General features: G+C 36.9%; 1 protein-coding gene across 1 annotated transcript in view; it reads left to right on the top strand.

Annotated features, from left to right (window-relative positions):
* Positions 1–18,368, top strand: part of HPGD (15-hydroxyprostaglandin dehydrogenase) — a 28,946-nt gene extending 10,578 nt beyond the window's left edge. Inside the window, exons 4-7 of the mRNA XM_045552479.1 lie at positions 158–254; positions 12,996–13,072; positions 15,889–16,052; positions 17,257–18,368. Coding sequence (XP_045408435.1) covers positions 158–254; positions 12,996–13,072; positions 15,889–16,052; positions 17,257–17,395 — 477 coding nt within the window. The 3' untranslated portion in view covers positions 17,396–18,368. The remainder of the gene's footprint in view (positions 1–157; positions 255–12,995; positions 13,073–15,888; positions 16,053–17,256) is intronic.
* The last annotated feature ends 1,414 nt before the right edge of the window (positions 18,369–19,782 follow it).

Genomic DNA, 19,782 nt, shown 5'->3' on the forward strand with positions numbered 1-19,782 from the left:
TCAGTGACCAGCTTTTAAAAAAAAGAAAAAGCCTTTTGAAAACTTTTCATTGATAATATTTGCAGAAATCTCCCTATGTGTCTGGAATAATAATAAAAACTTTGGTATGTGAAGGGTAATAGCTATGTTGCTTTTCTCATTTATGCCTCTGGATTAGGTTTCTGTTATCAGCGGAACCTATCTTGGTTTGGATTACATGAGCAAGCAAAATGGAGGTGAAGGCGGCATCATTATCAATATGTCATCTTTAGCAGGTAAAGGCAATTATTATGTTAATAGTTAACACTTTCTTAGTGGTAATTTGGACCACAAAAATAAATCTATTTATCGTCAACTCAGGTTTGAAATCGAAATTTTGTTTGATTTTTTTTTAATACTGCTCTGGAATTTTCAATTGCATAATATCAAAAGTTTGAACTGTATGTTTATTTCTATTATTTTAAATTAAGGTTTTTTAAGTTATCTTACTGCAGTACTACTTTAAAAATTTATATATATTTTCCCAAAGTTACCGTTTTTTTAGAGATTTGTTATGAAACTCCTAGGCAATCATGCATGTGAAAGCCCCTTTGACAGAGTAAAAAGTACTAAAGTGAAGTGAAGATATCTCTACTCGCATATGATTTTAGTAAGACTGTGTAATTTTAAAATATGACATATATAGTAGTTGGGATATGCTAAACTAATCAATAAGCCCAAACATGTCATGGCTTACATATAGCATAAGCTTCTTCCTCACTCGTGTTACCAACCCAGGGCAGGGTCCTTGTCGCAAGCCACTCTTCTGTGTGCAGTCATTTGGAAAACCTGGCTGACAGAAGGTTTCCCACCTTCAACATGGAGTTTCCAAGGTTACTCTGGAACTGGTGGACTCCTTTCTCTCTAGCAGGAAGAGAAAAAGAACATGGAGGAGGCCTGACTCCCAGCCAAGTAATGGCAGACCTCACTTCTGTTTACAATCCTGTAGAGAACTTGATCTGTTGTTTCACCTAACTACAAGAAAGTCTGGGGATTTAGTCTGGCTTTGTGCCTAAGGGAAGAGTGGATTTCAGTGGATAGCTAATCATCTTTGTCACACCTTGCAATCGTAAACTATGTTTTATTCAGAATGATATGATTTCATATCAGCTGATATCTCACTCCTCAATAAGTAGCTATAAACCTCTGAAAGATGTTTTTAGAGCAACTTAGTCAAGTGACTTTACTTCTTAAAACTCTAGGAAGAAACCATCAATGGTTCTTGAACAGTTCTACTGAAATTAAGAAGTTTAATAAGAAGCCATCTGATCAAGCAAGTCTTAACTATCCATGTCCAAAAATAGAGAGACTTTCTTAAATTACCTGGTTGGTTTTTTTTAATAGGGTGATTTCAGAATAGAAATTCACCCCTCACTCCATCTTCTTTCTACCTCCTAGCTCCATATTTGGGGAGTGAGGTTTGAAGGTACCTGTGACTGAACCAGTGGTCTGATTCTCAGCATTTTTCTCATTCCTCTAGGAATTATTGTCACTCTATCCTTAAACCATGATAAAGCTGCCCCCAGTGGAGATTTAGAAATCTTCTTTAGAAGTTTTCAAAAATAGACTAGCATCTCATTTTCTGGGTTGCTTAAAGTCAAAATAGCATCCCTAAAACCTAATTCTACAAATCGTTCAGGGTAATCTGGTTGTTTTTCCTAATATGACATCTACCTATAAATTAGAACACTTCAATTCTAAGGATACAATGAACAATGAGAACATGGGCTATGCTTGAAGGAGATGTGGGCTCCAACGAGGGCCAAATTTTAGGTTCTGAGAGGCTGAAACCCTAAAGGCAAATTGGCAAAGTTAAATATAATAAAATAATAAGAAAAAATATGTAAATGGATGGGGAATTAACAAGAAACACTGAATATTTACCTAAAAGTTTAAATATAAATAAAAATCCTGGGCTGTGATCGTGAGATAATTCTGTGGATTCTCACTAAAGCTAAGAGGGCCAACAAAGCTTGGAGAACCCAGAACGCTATGCAGGGAGCCCTGGCCTTTGTATCCTGGGGGCTCTGATTTCAGGCTTTGGAAGGCCGGACAGCCTCAGGGTTGGATCAATTTAGGGCTCTGGGAGAGATTCTGTACCACAAGGGGGGGGGGGCTTGCTTGCCCCAAAGAGAACAATTAAAGAAATACAATGTAGCACTACTGCCTTTTAGCCAATTAAAATATTTAAATACATAATAACAGCATTTATTGAGCACTTACTGTTTGCCTGATACAATTTTAAACACAGTGTATGCATTATCTCATTTAATCCTGACAACAACCCTGTGAGGTTGATTCTATAATATCCATTTTGAAGAAGAGGAAACTAATGCAGGAGAGTAGAAGCATTTTGGCCGAGCTTTTACACACCCAGTGAGCAGCAGAGCTGGCATTCACAAGCAAATCGCCGGATACAAGTCTCCTTAAGTTTTACCACCAGATTATCTACCTTTTCTATCTATGAGCTTATCTGTAAATCTCCCTCTCTATCCACGTTGACCTCAGCCTAACAGGAAAGTAAAAGAATCTGAACTCCTGTGACTTGAATAAACATCACGATTTGCTATTCTCTTCAGGCCTCATGGGCACCACTTTAATCTCAAGGTTACATTACTAAACCTTCAGTGAAATCTTGAGCTTTTGCCCCCATTTGGCCCTTATTGTAAAGTCCTGAAAATATCTGGGGAGCTTACCAGAGTCACAAATCAAAACAGGCCATTGAGAGGAGCAATTTAAGGCTTATAATGTAATGTCCACTTCACTTCCTTGACTAAGAGCTTGCTTTGTCACACTACTCGCCCGTAGGTATTAATTCTCTTCTTACCTAGATATGGCATTAGGAATCACGCGTGGGGTGTCCTCTCTTCATGCAGATAAAACAATGAATTGATATCAATTCAGTGATAAGATTGTTTTGGTTTTAAATGAATTTTCTGGCACTGTTACAATGTAATAACTATCATCCCATCATTCCAAAAGTGCTTCTCCCTCTGATTTTCCTCCCAATATACAAAGCAGCCCCATTTTAAATGGTTAAGTAGCTTAAGTGTGTCTTTGTCCACTCTGCTTGGTTTGTCACCTTCTCTATTTTCGGAGGTTGTTCTCGGCACCCTGACTTCATAATGCCAGCCTCACACCTGGTACGTTCATACGGCTTCCTTGTTGCCACTGGGCAATATGGACAGTCCCTGCTATCTCGCCTCCCACCCAGGGCTATCATTAATATGCCTTCATCTCACAAAAAGTCTTAAAATGAATTGCCTTGTATTTTATCCACTGACCAAGAGCTTCCATTCTTCCTATAAAATTAGTTTGATAAAAAAAATTCAGGCTATTGTAATAATGGTAGAAGGTAAAAGAGGAACCCTCAGTCAAAAACTGTATGCCCTTGAGGCATAGCATGTAGGAAAAGGTCAGAGGACCTAAAAAATCTTTGAGGATTTATCAAAGTTGAAGTACGTGTGATGTTTGTTTCCCCTGTGTTTTCCAAACCTTCCTTCCTCACAGACTTTTTTGCTCTATTTTCCCCCTAATTCTCACTCTATTGAAGGAATAGCTGTGGGTAATATTCAAATATTAATATTCAGCTCAACCAGGGTCTGTCCTCATGATCTCTTGCATGGATTAAGTGGAGTCCTTCACTGTCATAGCAAAAGCTCAAGTTGGCACACTGGTTTGGGCAGAGAAGTTAATGAATAGTGACCACTGATGCAGACAGAGTATCAAATGCAATTAATAGGTTTAATAAACAGAGGAGTAAAGTGGAGAATGATTCCCCCGTGTACTGAGGGATGGGTGTGCTCCAGTCTGGAGCTCCAGAAGTTGTTCTGATCATTTTTAAACACATGGACTCATCTGTACAAGTTTTTGTTTATAAACATAATGTACAAACATGTACTCATTTCATCACATCTATCCTTAACTATTAAAAAAAAAGTTGGAGAAGAATAACAGAAGAACGAAGTCTGGTTTAAAGCAGATAATTAAACAGCTGTGTTCCCATAAGACATCCCCTGAGAGTCAAACGCACTTCTTACATATTTAGTTACTTCCAACTGTGGGAAAGGAAAAGGAATTGTCACAGGAAAAGGAATATGCCTACTGATCCTGCTCCCAGGTCTCAGTGTTCACTCAGGATTTTCTGTGCCTCAGGAGCAAGTCACTCAGTGGCACTTTGTGAAAGATACCATGAGTGTCTTACTTACTCAGAATGTAACATTAAAGTCTCAAGAAAATGCTTGAAAATCATAGAATATTTTTAGCATGTCTTAAATAACAGCCTAATGACATATCTACTTGTGCTGTCAGTTTTATATAAAATAATATAATTGCTTGTAGTTTGTTAAAGTAGAAGTGCTAAAATTACCACTTTAAGTAACAAATTCAAGTTAAACATATGTTGAGCATTTGCAGAAATAAAATGGAGATATAAAAATAACTGGGCAAACTTTCTACCTTAAGAGATACATCCGTGTCTCTTATCAAGAGGGCAGAACCAAATAATTACCATGGCATGGACCATTTAAACATAAGCATAACATTTAAGTTGTGAGGCCTTGGGACTCCAACAGCCTGAAGAATGGACTAGAATATCCGGAAATTTCAAATGAGATAAACTTTCTTTCTTCTCCAGGCCATGCGTAGTAAAATCACGTTACCACCCTCTACAGCTGCTCTTGAGATAAGGAAGGAGCCTACCACATATTTAGCAACTGCCAAGTTCCAGGCATTGTGGTAAACTATTGGCTGTCTGATCTCCCCATTTAACTTTTACGAGTCCCTGCAATAGAGGTCAATTTAATTGTCTCCGATTTATAGTTGAACAACTAATCACATACAGGCTACTTAAAAAATGTAGGCATTAGCAATGGTAATGAAAGCTATTTTATTTTGTTCTATTTTAGCCTATGTCATGAAATGGAGGAACCGTTCCTAAGTTGCTTGGATCTTAATTGCTCAGATGCTCACTGTCATGAGTACGTGAGCCACCCTTCCTGCTTAGTCCTGGCAAAGTTCTCTCTGCCAGTCCATGGAGACAGGTGTCCATTTTGTTGTCTTTTGGCTTAAAATAATCAGGAAGACATGTATTAGAAGTAATCAGTAGGAATGGTTAAATATTTATAAATGAGCCTTTTTGAGGAATAGATCAAAGATCAAGGGTTTCTCAGCATGGGAATGAGAGGGCTAGCAGGAAATGAATAGTCTTCTAGGACAGTGCTTCTGAAGTTTTAATGGGCCTGGGGACTTCGTCAGATGTAGAATCTGATTCAGTGAGTGGGTCCTGAAACTCTGCTCCCAGGTCACGCTGGCCCTGGGACCACGCTTTAGGAAGCCAGCCGCTAGTGTGCAGACACTCTTTGCGTGGGCAATGAAGCTCATCCCAGGTTCCTCGGACCACAGCGTGGGCAGTGAGGGAGCTTCCAGAAAGGGTGATTTTGGTGGAACACTAGGAGCAACTTTCTGAGAATTAATCACTGGAAAGTGCTGTTGGATTTAGCTTTCTGGAAAGACTTTTACTGTAGAAGATGTGGTGGTTTTATGAAAGCTTATGTCCCTTTTTAATGTCGTGTCACACTTTAAAGCATAACTTAATGACAGACACAAGAACGAGGGAAAAAGCAGCATCAGATAAGGTGTTCCCTTCTGTGGAACACCATGTCATGAGGAAGTGCACGAGTCACGTCGGGCAGCTTCATACATGAACACAGATAAATAGATCCTCACTAGTTCCCCTTTTTCCTCATATTAGAGAAGTGGTGGTTAGAGACAGACAGACGGGTAGGCAGTGTCTTTTTTGGTTGCAAAGAAAATGCGAAAGAAAAGATTTGGATCCCGGCATTTTAGCGCAGCTGTTGAGTTCCAGGTTACCCTACGAGCATCAGCTTCCGTAGAGTCACAATTCATTTTCCAAAGCTGAATTTTTTTAGCATTTTTATATAGTCCATTTTGTACGGTTTCTATCTTTCTAGAAGCAAATATGTTTGTGGATTCAGTACACTTGCCATGTCCGAGAAGATCTCCATTTTGCACCCGATCTTTTTTGAGTTTTTACCTTCTACATGATGTAGGGATTAAAACTGGCTCTTGTAAATATGGGTAAAAAGAATAATTAAGGATAGAAGAACTAATGTGGAAGTGGAATTTAAATTTTATTTTTCTAAATGACTTTATTTGTTCTATGAGGATATATGTAATTTTTAGGTATTTTAAATGTTTTATAAATATATATGTAATTATCTAATCAGTTGGTTGTTGTTAAGTGTTATTATGCTGAGTGGTTTTAGAAAATATTTCTTTGTTTTGTGGGTAAAATTTCTCTCCTACTGATTTTTTTTTTTTTTCCAAATTTACAGTAAGGACAGACAAACTCTCTACTAATCAGATTTGCCATATTTTGAAAAGAGCTATTTTGCATCTCTTTAAGTAAATTTGCATAATGGTGGGCCTACAATTAGTATTGAAAAATACTATTCTTTGCTTTTTTCATACAAGGTGTCCATTTTTAAGCACAAACAAGACATTTCTCACAACGTCAAACAAAACAGCATTTCTTTAGAGACTATTCTCAAGGTCACAATGCTTTGTTTTATTGTCGTTCTTAAATCCCTTAACATTGTGATGAAATAATAACCTTGTACTTTAAGGAATTAATTTGCAAGATGTTTTTGAAAACTCATATTCATTCCAGCAACTGGTCCTATAGTTATTATACTGGCAAAACGCCCTGTGAATTGGAATGAAGTGGTGTGACTATTCAACCAGTGAATTTCCACCCTCCCTGACACCAGGGGGCCTCCCATTGGTTTTACGCATTTCAATTGAGTATGTTTAAAATATTCCTTAATTATATTTTGCACTTAAAAGGCACTAAGCACATAGTTCTTACATGAATACACTTCTGTAAATCCTTTTGATTTAGGATTAGCAGTAGTCCAGAGTTTGCCAAGGTTTGTTCAGAGTTTGCCAAGCTTCAGAAATCAAACCAAGTTAGGACACTGTACCAGATTTGTGGCATTTTAGTGCAACTGATACATTTTCATTAAAAAATATAATGTGCATGAACAGGTACATAAATTGATAAAATAATAATTTGAGATGTTTCATCTGAAGGGAAAATGTTTAACTTTATATTTACATAAAAATAATAGCAAATAGTAGTGTTTATTATGTGCAAGGCACCATTTTAAGTCATTGACATACATTAGTTCATTTAAGACATGGTAGCTACTCTTACTACCCTAGTTCACAGAAGAAAACACTGCAGCACACAGCAGTTCCTCTCTAAAGGGGACGTAGCTCACAGGGCAGGATTTAGGATTTGGCTCAGCTAGCGTCACACCGAAAGTCCAAACCACTATGCTGTAATCCCTCTCAGTAAATTGGTTTAAAAGGATTAAAAGAACATTGTTTTAAATAGACTTCATTTTATACAGCAGTTTTAGGTGCACAGAAAAATGAAGGGAAAAGTATAGAGAATTCCCGTATATCACTGCCCCATACAAGAATAGTCTCCTCACTCTCAGCACCCGCATAGGAGTGGCACATTTGTTACAACTGATGAGCCCACACTGGCACATCATTGTCACCCAAAGTTCAAGGTTTGCATGAGGGTTCACTCTTGGTAGTGTACATTCTATAGGTTTGGACAAATGTAGAATGATATACATCCACCACCATAGTATCATACAGAATAGTTTCACTGCCCTAAAAGTGTTCTGTGCTCACCTGTTCATCCCTCCCTCCCGCTAGCCCATGGCAACCACTGATCTTTCTACTGTCTCCATAGTTTTGCCTTTTCCTCAGTGTCATAAAGTTGGAATCATATGGTCATAAAGTATGAGGCTTTTCATATTGGCTCATTCACTTGGTAATATGCATTTACGTTTCCCCCATGTATTTTCATGGCTTGATAGCTCACTTTTTTAAAATGCTGAATAATACTCCATTGTCTGAATGTACCACAGTTCATTTATCCATTCACCTACTGAAGCACATCTTGGTTGCTTCCAGTGAAGAAAGCTGCTATAAACATCCATGCGCAAGTTTTTGTGTAGACAAGTTTTCAGTTCCTTTGGCTAAATGCCAAGGAACTGGATTGTATCATAAGAGTGTATTTACTTTTTTAAGAAACTGCCAACTTGTCTTCCAAGGTGGCTGTACCATTTTGCACTCCCACCAACAATGAATGAGAGTTCCTGTTGCTGTACATCTTCACCAGCATTCGGTATCTTCAGTACTTAGATTTTGGCCATTCTAATTGTTGTATGGTGGAATCTCACTGTTGTCCTAATTTGCAATTCTCTAATGACATATAATGTTGAACATATTTTCTTTTTTTTTTTTTTTTTTTTTTGAGACAGAGTCTCACTTTGTTGCCCGGGCTAGAGTGAGTGCCGTGGCATCAGCCTAGCTCACAGCAACCTCAGACTCCTGGGCTTAAGCGATCCTACTGCCTCAGCCTCCCGAGTAGCTGGGACTACAGGCATGAGCCACCATGCCCGGCTAATTTTTTTTTTTTTTTGTATATATATTTTTAGTTGGCCAGATAATTTCTTTCTATTTTTTAGTAGAGACGGGGTCTCACTCTTGCTCAGGCTGGTAAACATATTTTCATATGCTTATGTGCCATATGTGTATCTTCTTTGCTAAGGTGACTTTTGCCCATTTTTTAATTGAGTTGTTTATTTACTTTTTGTTGGGTTTTAAGGTTTTTTTATATTTTGGATTACAGTCCTTTACTGGATATTTCTTTTGCAAGTATTTTCTTCTCAGTCTTTGGCATGTCTTCCTATTCTCTTGATAAAAGGGAAAACCACATTTTTATGTGGTTAAATAGTAGGAGAGGTAACTTTTTAGTAAAATGGCGGTCCTCCCACTGGTTATATGCATTTCAATTTACTATATTTAAAAGATATTTTCATCATACTTTACATTTAATGGTGCTAAACACACATTTCTGAAATGAATTCACTCCTATAAAATCTTTGGAATTAGCATATTCTGTAAAGAAAAAAAAACTATTAGGAAATATGACAAAAAATAGTTCAAAGCGCCCTCTCTAGAGTTCAAGGCAGGGGACGGGTCCTTGATGGAGATCCAAAGTTTAAGTTTGAGAAGAAAGAGAGAGTGTGTATGTAGTGTATGTGTGTGCATGCATGTGTGTATATGTGTATATATATGTGTGTGACACAAAGAGGGAGAAATTGAGAGAATGAATTTTCACCCATGGGAGTGGATAAAACTACCTAGGGAAAAAGTGTACATAGAAAAACAAAGAGGGCCAGGGACAGCTCTGGAGTTTTCCGGCAGGTTTATAAGTCAGGTCAAGGAGGATCAAGCAGGGAACCCGGAGAAGCAGCTGCCAGCGAGTATGAGGTAGAAGGAGAGCAGCCCAAAGAAGGAAGTGTTTCCGGGAGAGCATGTCTGACTATGTCAGTTGCTGCTGAGGAAGGGATGGAGCCAGATGAAGCACAGAGACTTAGCCTTAGCAAGATGCTGCTCCCTGGCCAGCACCATGAGAGGTGTGCCTGGAGTAGTCCGGGGAAAGCCTAATCAGAATGAGTTCTGGAACAAATGGGAGGTAAGGACAGTGGAGACAATGAATATAATGACTCTTTTGTGGACTTTTTATCTTAAAGAAAAATGAGGTGGTAGCTAGAGAAAGGAATGAAGCCAAAAGAGATATTTTTAGAGAGGTGATATTGAGACTCATTCATATCTCAAAGAGTGATTATCATTTGATTCTGCACTTGATACCAGTGACCACTTTAAAATACTTCATCATTAATTTTTATGACACAACACTTGGCTTGTTTTCTTTCTACTTCTGCTGGTTCCTTCTTCTCAGTCACTTTGCTCAGTTGTCTCTTGAACCAGAGATGGCTGTCATGTACAGTTGTATAGGTTGTAGACTGTAGAAACCTTGGAGGGCATAATTTGCAACAACTACCATATGAGTGGTATCTCCAGAGTCATGCCAGGCACCTGCAGTCCTATCCTATGTTTTGACTCTGATCACCAGCCTCAGAACACAATTTTTATTTGAAACACATAGAAACAACATTATATGTTGGTGTTGTGAGTCTGTAGCAAGTAGTAGAAGTACGGTTAACCAACACTGACGCTAAACCACAATAGCAATAATAGTGTATTTGCAAAGGAAAAGTGGATCTTGAGATACAATAGAAAATGTTAGATTTCTGAAAAATATCCATCTCCAACTAAAATCATTGTCAAAAAGAAAAAAAAAAAAAGCCAAAACACAATAGCTTTTCTCCCTCCATTTAGCCTCCATTTTCAAAGTAGCAAACTTACAAAGTCAATTTCTACATCCACAGTCAATTGGCAAGCTGGGGAGAAAGCACTGCAAATCACTAACCCACTCTACCTGTTCAAAACATAAGAAGCAATGCTTAAAATCCACATGTATTATTAAGATAAAGAAAAAATTTCTGTCTAACTAAATTAACTACAACTGGACTAAATGCGATAATTGAAAAATAGAATTCTCTTAATTTTTAGTACACTAAAACTGGAAACAGTCCCAATGTCTATTAAATAGGGGAATGTATAGTATATGCAATTCATTCCGTACAGAGCAATACCGTTCAGCATTAAAAAAAGGGAGGGAATGAGCTAAAACATGGATGAATCTCAAAACAATTATCCTGAGTGAAAAAAATCAGACAAAAAAAGAATTTATATATGATGACATTTATGTAAAATTTTAGAAAATGCAAACTGTTGTGACATAAAGCAGATCATTGGTTGCCAGGGGTGAGGAGAAGGGCAGAATGAAGGGATTCCCAAGGGGCACAAGGGAATTTTTAGGGTGATTGATATGTTCATTATCTTGACTGTGGTCATGGTTTCATAGGTATATACATATGTCAAAACTTATCAAATTGTATACTTTAAATATATGCAGTTTTATTGTATGTCACTTATACCTCAATAAAACTGTAAAAAAAAAGTAATCTTGGTTTCTGAATGTCTGAAATTGATTTATGTATACTTTGAGCCAATATTAGAAAGTGAAAGCAATGCAAGAGTAAACATTTTGCAGGATAGCAGTGAAAATGTCATTAGAACATTAGATTCATAAAACCAAGTGCCATTTTAAAAATGCGAATAAGTTCTTTGACATTCTGGTTGCATTACAATTCAGCTTTTAAAGGAAAGTATATATTTGATGCTTGTTTCTTACTAGACCAACAAAACAGGATTTGATTTATCTCGCCCCTGTGACACACCTTGAGCTAGCTTGGGTTCAGAAGTTCACCACCTCTACCTATGTAATAAAATGCATTCCAGATTCCTCTTTGAAAACATTTATGAACAATGCCTTTGTACTTTTTGTGGCTGTGTCAACTAGCTTATCTCTGACTAAGGTCCACACTGCATTTCCTGCAATAGGTGAACATCATCCCACAACCACTGCTTTTGACTCATAAACATTTAAGGAATGGATAAAGCAGGAACTAAAAAGAACAAAAAGCAACAATGCCTGTCTACACTTATTTATTCCCTTTACTTCATACTCCTAATATACTTGTGTACCTTGCGGAAACACAAATTCTTGTTGACTGACACTGACGAACTTAATTAACTTATACATTTTACCTAACCCAAAACAGCCACAACAACAAGAGAACCAACATGTTATAATACTTTGAGATCACTGGGTATAAGTGCTACCTGTGATCTACCATCCTCAGGGATTTAAACTGCTCTTGAGCAAACATACTTTATAAATGAGACCTGGCAGGCACCCAGGGAATGGTTTTGAGGTCTGCATTTATTGCTGGACTTTGGCACAACACCCTCAACTGATTGGTGGTGTTCTGGAAATAGTCAGCTGGGTGGAGATGACACATCTCAGCAGAATAATTTGGTATTATTAGCATGACACTTGATATTAAATATAGCATTATAGTAACCAGAGATCACTGTTTCTTGACTCAGGGAAATCACAAATTTAAAAAGCACTGAAACAAGTTAATCCAAGAAATTAGTTAAAACTGAATACAAAAATAACTAGTTAAATTTGACTGTTGATTAGAGAATTAACAATTATAAGAAATAAGATAGATAATATTTACTACAGTAAAATAGGTTTTTCTCGTTGTTTTGTTTCTTTTGGGGGGGGAGTTGATCTAGGTGGGAGTTGATCCAGGCAGGGGTTGGGGGGAAAAGATGCTATACATATAAGCTATAATACTGCTTTATTCTTCCAGACCATGAATTTAATCAGTTACTACTGTATATATGTGGAAAATTAAAAATGGAAATATTCTATAATTGATTAAATTTTATTGTTGACTACATACTTATGAAAGGAGATAAAATAGGCCCATAATTTTTATTTCCATCTTCCTAAGTCATAGGGCAAGAAGATCTAGGTATCTACTGAAGATTAAAAACAAAAGAAGTTAACTTTTAATTTTCTTAAGCTCTTAGAGACATCATTCAGGACAGATTGCTGACAGGAAACTGCATACCAATTTATTGTGAAGACTATAATCTCCAAGACCTCTTATGCAGTTCAATTTTTTTTCAGTCATTTTGGAAGCCTTAAAAATGTAGAATATATACTTTTTAAAATTCAGATGTAAAAACTGAAAATTAGGTGGTAATTTACTAGCTTTAAAGATGATTATCTTTGTATTTTAGATAACACTGATTTTCCTTGACTTTCCAGAAAGCCAGGGAGACACAAAAACTTACATATTGCTCTTGGCTACGTTCCCAGGTGTAACTTACCCACTATAAATGCTGGACAGTGTAGATCATGAAAGGAACAAACTACGCTAAGGCTATTGAGTTTTAGGAAGTTACTGCTTTTATTTTAGTGTATTATCCAGATTAATCTTAAATTGAAATAGCCACAAAATACTCATTTGCATAGTCATTGTTGGATGTAGTCTGCTTATTTTTTAATCAAATTATTTAAATGTCTTATTTGTTTGTTTCAGGACTCATGCCTGTTGCACAGCAGCCTGTTTACTGTGCATCAAAGCACGGCATAATTGGATTCACACGCTCAGCAGCGGTGAGGCGACAACAACCATAGTATCTCTTTTCTCTTTGTGTACCTTATGAAACACAAATTCTTTAAAGTAAAGGGGAATAAATTGAGAATTCAATATATCTGGATAAAAGATAGAAAAATAATATTATACTTCAATCTTTATTATAAAGAAAATAGTTTTCGGATCACATAAAGGACCAAATAAAGAATGGATCATTTTAAAATGAAGTAAATTCTAAATACAGATGTGTTATTGAAAAATATACTAAGGATAAATAATGGGGAGATACTATTTATTTTTAAAATTGACTCCAAATTTAAACATTATTAACTTCCGGCTTTCTTAGATAGAGCATGTGATAGGTTCCAGACGTTACTTGTCACTGGAAATACTGTTGCCACCCAACCAGATTCATTTGCCGGCCGCCCAAGCAGCAGCCAGGATGCTGAGTCAGCAGGTTTTATGGCGGAGAAAGTGTCTTTATTCCGCACGGTGCTCAGCAGGGAGACAGGACAAATTTCTCATATTCGCCTCTCTGAGAATTCGGGAGACAGGGTTTCTAAGCGTAGTTTGGCAGGCAAGGGATTAGGCAATTACATTTGTTAATTGGGGCAAAATTATAGGGATGTAGAAATCATCATCTTGTGTTGCTCTAGTCCCTGGAGTCATGATTTCGGTTGCGTCAGTTACTTGATCTGGGCCGCTGGTCTGGGTGCGCCAGTCGATCCACTGAAACCCGGAGCCTAGAAGATATCTTAAAAACTACCTTTAGGTTTCGAAAAGGTGATGTTATCTATGTAGAAAGTGAAGAATCTTTTTGAACACCAGCTATGGGGAGAAGTTAAGAATCGACATGACCACCAGCTGCATGGCTCCGGAGTGGCGACTGCAGAGGCACAGTTACTAACTATTATCATTATTTTTAGCTAGGCCCTCACCACAGTTCTCGCCTGCACCTGTTACTGAAGGGTGGTTTCAGTAGGATGGAAGTGAGTGAGAGCGTGGAGCTGGAAGGAGGGGTGGGGCCAGGCATTTCCTTGCTAGAGTGGGCAAGGACGGCATCTCCCATGGAGGCCCAGGGTGCAAGGTGCACAGAGCTTAAAAAATATTTTAGAACTAATTGACCACATGCCTTGACAGCGTGAGATGAGCCTGCTTGCCTTTTTGTGCTGTAATAGCCAAGCAGCCTGGCTGAAGCCTGGCGAGCAAGGAAAGTAGGCTGAGGTATGACTGGAGATACCAGCAGGAGGCAAACCAAGAGGGGCTCTTGGGCCAGGATTCTGAGCTTGGGTTTTATTCTAAATGTACCCATCGAAGGGTCTTTTGCACACAGGAGCGAGCGATAAGATCAGATTTCCATTTTAAGAAGTGCATGCTGCCCACTATTTGGAAAATGCATTACAACGGACAAATAGAGAAGAGGAAAGAACAGTTGAGGGGTATCTGAGTGGTTCATCCAGGTGAGACAAGAGAGGGGCAGAGAGATGAAGAGGAAAATATTAAAAGAAGAAACACTAGGGAACAGAAAAAACAATTTATAAATGTTCAGTAAAAAAAAAAAACGATGATAAGCCATTCTCACACAATTTAAATTGATTGGAAATTATTATTTAGTTTGCAAAGACCTAATCTTCAAGTCAACTTTTTATAAACACATAAATATATTACAAAGAAAAGTAAATCTTAAAGACCAGAAATTTTGTATTTAAAATTATACAACTGGAAACTTCTACAGTCAATTCTCATTATCCACAGTGGTTGTGTCCTATGAAGTCACTTGCAAACACTGAACTAGTGACCACTGAACCGTGGCTTTTAGGGGAAATACGGGCTTAAGTTCCTGAATGCCTCTGGTCACAACATTTTGATCAAGTGATCAACACATAATCTTGTTTTATGAGTATTTCTATTTAAAGATAACTTGTTTATTGTAAGATTGAACTCACGGCTAAGGCACTTATAACTCGGGCCTGAATGAAGTTGATCTAACACATGTGTCTTCTCTAAGGCACATCACAGCCTTCTCACGCTTAGAAACACTACCCAGCACTTCCGCACTGTGTTTGGGGGCCACTTTAAACAGCAAAACCTCCAACAAAAAGCACAAAAATTAGAAAAACATGGCAAGGCAGAGTGTAGTCTTGTTTAACCTCAGATCTCTCACTGCTCCGTCTATGTCCACAAACGACCACAAAAGCTCCACAGGTGTTGATTTCTGGGGTTACAAATAAATTTTAGCAAGTAAGCAGATTCGCAAACATGTAATCCATGAATAATGAGGATTTACTGTATTTTTTTTTAGAAATAGTTCAAATAAAATCAATAGATTGAAAATTAAGCCAAAGAATGTTAGTCTGAAAATACTTCAATGGTTTTCCAGATAGTGCAGATGAAGAATTCTTTAGAATCCATCAAAGTCCTAAAAATTTTCACTGAAAGTATTTTTTAAGCAAATATCCTGTTTTACATGCACAGTCTTTGAAAGGAAATTTAGGATATCAATTCTAAGCCTCAGCTGCTTAGCTTCAGGTTCCTGCAGAGTTCAGTAGATAAGAGCAGCTTAGGTAATCAAGTATTTCCAGGAGTTGTCCAGTAATAGTTTTTTAAAAAATTAACTAGTTGAGATATATTAATGTATTAATTCCTGAGAGTCTCTTTAGGTGTATGTTCTTTTACTATCTTTCTGCTTACCAGTCATTGTTACACAGTTGGGAGGGGACAGCTCATCAGTATTTTTTACATCAGAGTCGTTTAAATAGCTTTAATAGTCAGTTTGTCCTATGCTAAATGTTTACAAAACTGCTAAAACCTCCAACCTTTTGCTTTTGATTGGCAGATGGCTGCTAATCTTATGAACAGTGGTGTGAGAATGAATGCCATTTGTCCAGGCTTTGTTAATACACCCATCCTTGAATCCATTGAAAAAGAAGAAAACATGGGACAATATATAGAATACATGGGGCCCATCAAGGCTATGATGAAATACTATGGAATTTTGGAGTAAGTAAAACTATACCTTCCCTTATGTGATGGATCAAGGTACTATTTAGACAAGCAATAAAAAGTGAAAAAAAATAAGCTTTAAATGTGAGAAAGTAATACAAGCTTCAAAGTTTTGATCTGGGGAACTCTCTGGAAGAAAGGTTTTTTCCTGAGTTTCTGAATAGAATGTGTTTATGTGTTATGAATTTAGCTTTGAAATATAGACAATGCCTCATTAATACCTTCAGCCATAATCATATGTTTTAAAAGGTGATATTTAGTCACTTTTGAAGGCAATGATATCTTATCTGCCTAAATTCCAAGCACTATTCAAATATGCCCTTTGTGAAATATTATACGGTTCCATAGCTTCAACCATTTTCATAAGACACAACTGATCAACTGCCTGCCCCCCCCCACACACACACACAATGAATTTTTTTTTTTTGAGACAGAGTCTCACTTTGTTGCCTGGGATACAAGTGCCGTGGTGTCAGCCTAGCTCACAGCAACCTCAAACTCCTGGGCTCAAGCGATCCTCCTGCCTCAGCCTCCCAAGTAGCTGGGACTGTGGGCGTGCGCCACCATGCCTGGCTAATTTGTTTCTATTTTTAATAGAGACAGGGTCTTGCTCTTGCTCAGGCTAGTCTCAAACTCCTGAGCTCAAGCCATCCTCCTACCCTGGCCTCCCAGAGTGCTAGGATTACAAGCATGAGCCACCATGCCCAGCCACACACAATGGATTAAGTCTGACTTAGAGTAGCTGGGGGTTTCCCAGTACAGAATATCGAAACAAACTTAGGGACTTCTGAAAGACTTAAATAAAATGGTACATGTAAGGTTCTTAAAACAGCAACTGGTAAAAAATAAGATGCTCAGTAAATGTTAGCTATAATTCATCATATTTCTACCCTGATAACATTTCTATCTGGTGAATCTAAGATCTGCTGATATGATAAAGGTGAGAAAGTGATCACTTTCTCCATGTAAATAATGAGTATAAATCATTCCTGCCAAAATGATAGGTTAGACATGAAAATCTACCACTAAATTTATCATATAATTTAACTTCTAATTGAATAAAAATTGGAGGTAGCAATAGCTTAATGATGTATATTTCCCTATTTCATATTCAAGGTAGTAGATTCTTTAGAAAATAAGATGAAGTGATAATATGCCTCATTCTTTCATATCAAAATACTAATATTTCCTTTATTTTTAGCCCATCAATGATTGCCAGTGGATTAATAACACTCATTGAAGATGATGATTTAAATGGCGCTGTTATGAAAATCACAACTTCCAAGGGAATTCATTTTCAAGACTATGATACAACTTCACATCTTGCAAACACTCAATGATCAGCCTATATATCAGCCATAACTGAAAATAAGCACAAATGACACAGACCATCTCTTCATTTGGACATAGCTTTTTAAATGAAATATTACAGTTTGAAGCTTTCCTTAATGCATTTGATGTTGATTTTCTAAGTTTTTATTTAAATATATGAATAAACATTATGAACTATCAAAAATATTGTATGGGCCAGAGCTAGGTTGTGATCTCTACAGTTTAAAAAATGATCAGAACAAAGGATATTCAAAGAATATTCTGCCTTTCAGAAAATGTATTTAAGTCTGTGGTTCGTAAATATTAATGTTTTCCAGAACATCATTTCAAAGGAGATACTTGAATTGTTATGTAAATCAAGCAGATGTAAAAAACTCATTTTATATTTTCACACTTTAAAAGAGGGAAGCTACTTAACAATGTCAGATGTTTAGTGATAATAATTTTTACTCTTATACCATCATTCAGTTGAACATTTCAGCTCTTTAAGTGACACATTTGGAGGCCAGTAGATAAATAAATTACAGTGTGAATATATCCCAAACGAAAATCTGATGTACAGAAAAATGACAGAAAGTACTTGGTTGAAACTGTTGATGCGCAGTTCAGCCTCCCATCTGGGAAACACATTTCTTTCCTCTTTGCTTTCTTCAAGAACTTTAATTGACTTCAAAAAACCTCAGGAATTAAACTTTCAATAGTTATAGGAATAAAGGATAGTGCTTCAAAAATTTTGTATTTAAGATACATTCATTTAGAAGACATGTGCAGATGTAATTTTTTTTCAGATTACTACTTTGTTGATTTGTACCAATTTCAAAAGTGCCCACCCTTCAATAAAACTCTTTTACTCTAATCTCCCCATAAGTTACTTAGTCTTCTATGTATAGCTATTGAGGAGATGAAGCCAATTTTGCCACAGCTGAAACTGTAAATGTTTTTGTAAATATGCTGAAATTCATAATAAAACAGGTAAAAATAGCTGTAATGTTTTGCCCTTTTTGTCGTTGGGTATTCTAAGATAGGCTCATTAAGAGCACCTGCTTTAGGTAACATGCTGCAAGGAGTAATTAATGCTAATAACAATGAAAGCACAAGATTTCCAAATCAATCATTTTCTCAAGGAAATACTGTATTAAGTGACTCACTCTGTTAAATCCAGACCTCCCAGCTTGGAGCAAAATCCGTCCATGTGAGGTTGATAAGGCTTTCCTGGAGATACAGGAGTGTTAGCAAGCTCACTCTGTTTTAAGTCTGCCATAAAGAACTATTGCCTTCACTTCTAAGGAGTAATTTGGATATGAATAACTGTAGTCTAGAGTTGCACATAATGTATTTGACAAACACCAAGAAATGAATTTCAATGAACATCTGACAGAGATAAATTGTAATTAGTCACAAATTTGGCAGTGGCCAATCAGTGAATGGTATAGATATGTTCAGTCTCACTTTTCTTATATATTTTCCCACTGTAATGTAAAGCTATAACTTAAACTTTTCATTTATGGATAATTTTTTGGACTGCAGTCTTCAATATACTTTGTGCTTGGAATTAATTTGTTTAAATCAATAAATTATGTAGGCATTTGAACTCAAATACTGAATAGAACTGAAAAAATATTAAAAACTTATTTTACTTTAAAACGTTTCTTCTATAAATAGTTTTACATAAATCTATAATGTTATATGATATTTCTGTATACTGGTTGAGAAAAATAATTGGGGGGGACACCTTGATTTCCTTAATTGTCTTTTTTAGTGAAAATCCTAATGTAAATAATATGTACTTTTTTCAAATATATTTTTCTTAATAAATAGACTTGAGAGAACCCATTCTATTAAGTGAAGTATCTCAAGAAGGAAAAATAAGCACCACATGTACTCACCAGCAAACTGGTTTCCCTGATCATCACCTTAGTGCACATTTGGGAATAACACCAATTGGGAATAACACCAATTGGGTATCGGACAGAGGTGGGGGCTGGGGGGAAGGGATGGGTGTATACCTACTTGATGAGTGCGATGCGCACTGTCTGGGGAATCGACACGCTTGAAGTTCAGACTCAGGGGGATGGGGGCTGGGGGGAGGGGATGGGTGCATACCTACTTGATGAGTATGATGTGCACTGTCTGGGGAATGGACACGCTTGAAGCTCAGACTCGGGGGGATGGGGGGGCATGGGCAATATATATAACCTGAACTTTTGTACCCCCATAATAAGCTGAAATTAAAAAAAAACTAGAAATATGTGGACACTCAAAAAAAGATGAAGACTTGATAATGACATTTAAATGTCCAACAAACTTAATTTTATCATATAAAAATAATTTTAGATACTTGGGTATCATTTACAAGTGAGTATATAATGATTTCTGTTTATTTTTCCTATATAAA

Source organism: Lemur catta, chromosome 5, assembly GCF_020740605.2.
Source record: "Lemur catta isolate mLemCat1 chromosome 5, mLemCat1.pri, whole genome shotgun sequence".
Classification (NCBI taxonomy): Eukaryota; Metazoa; Chordata; class Mammalia; order Primates; family Lemuridae; genus Lemur; species Lemur catta.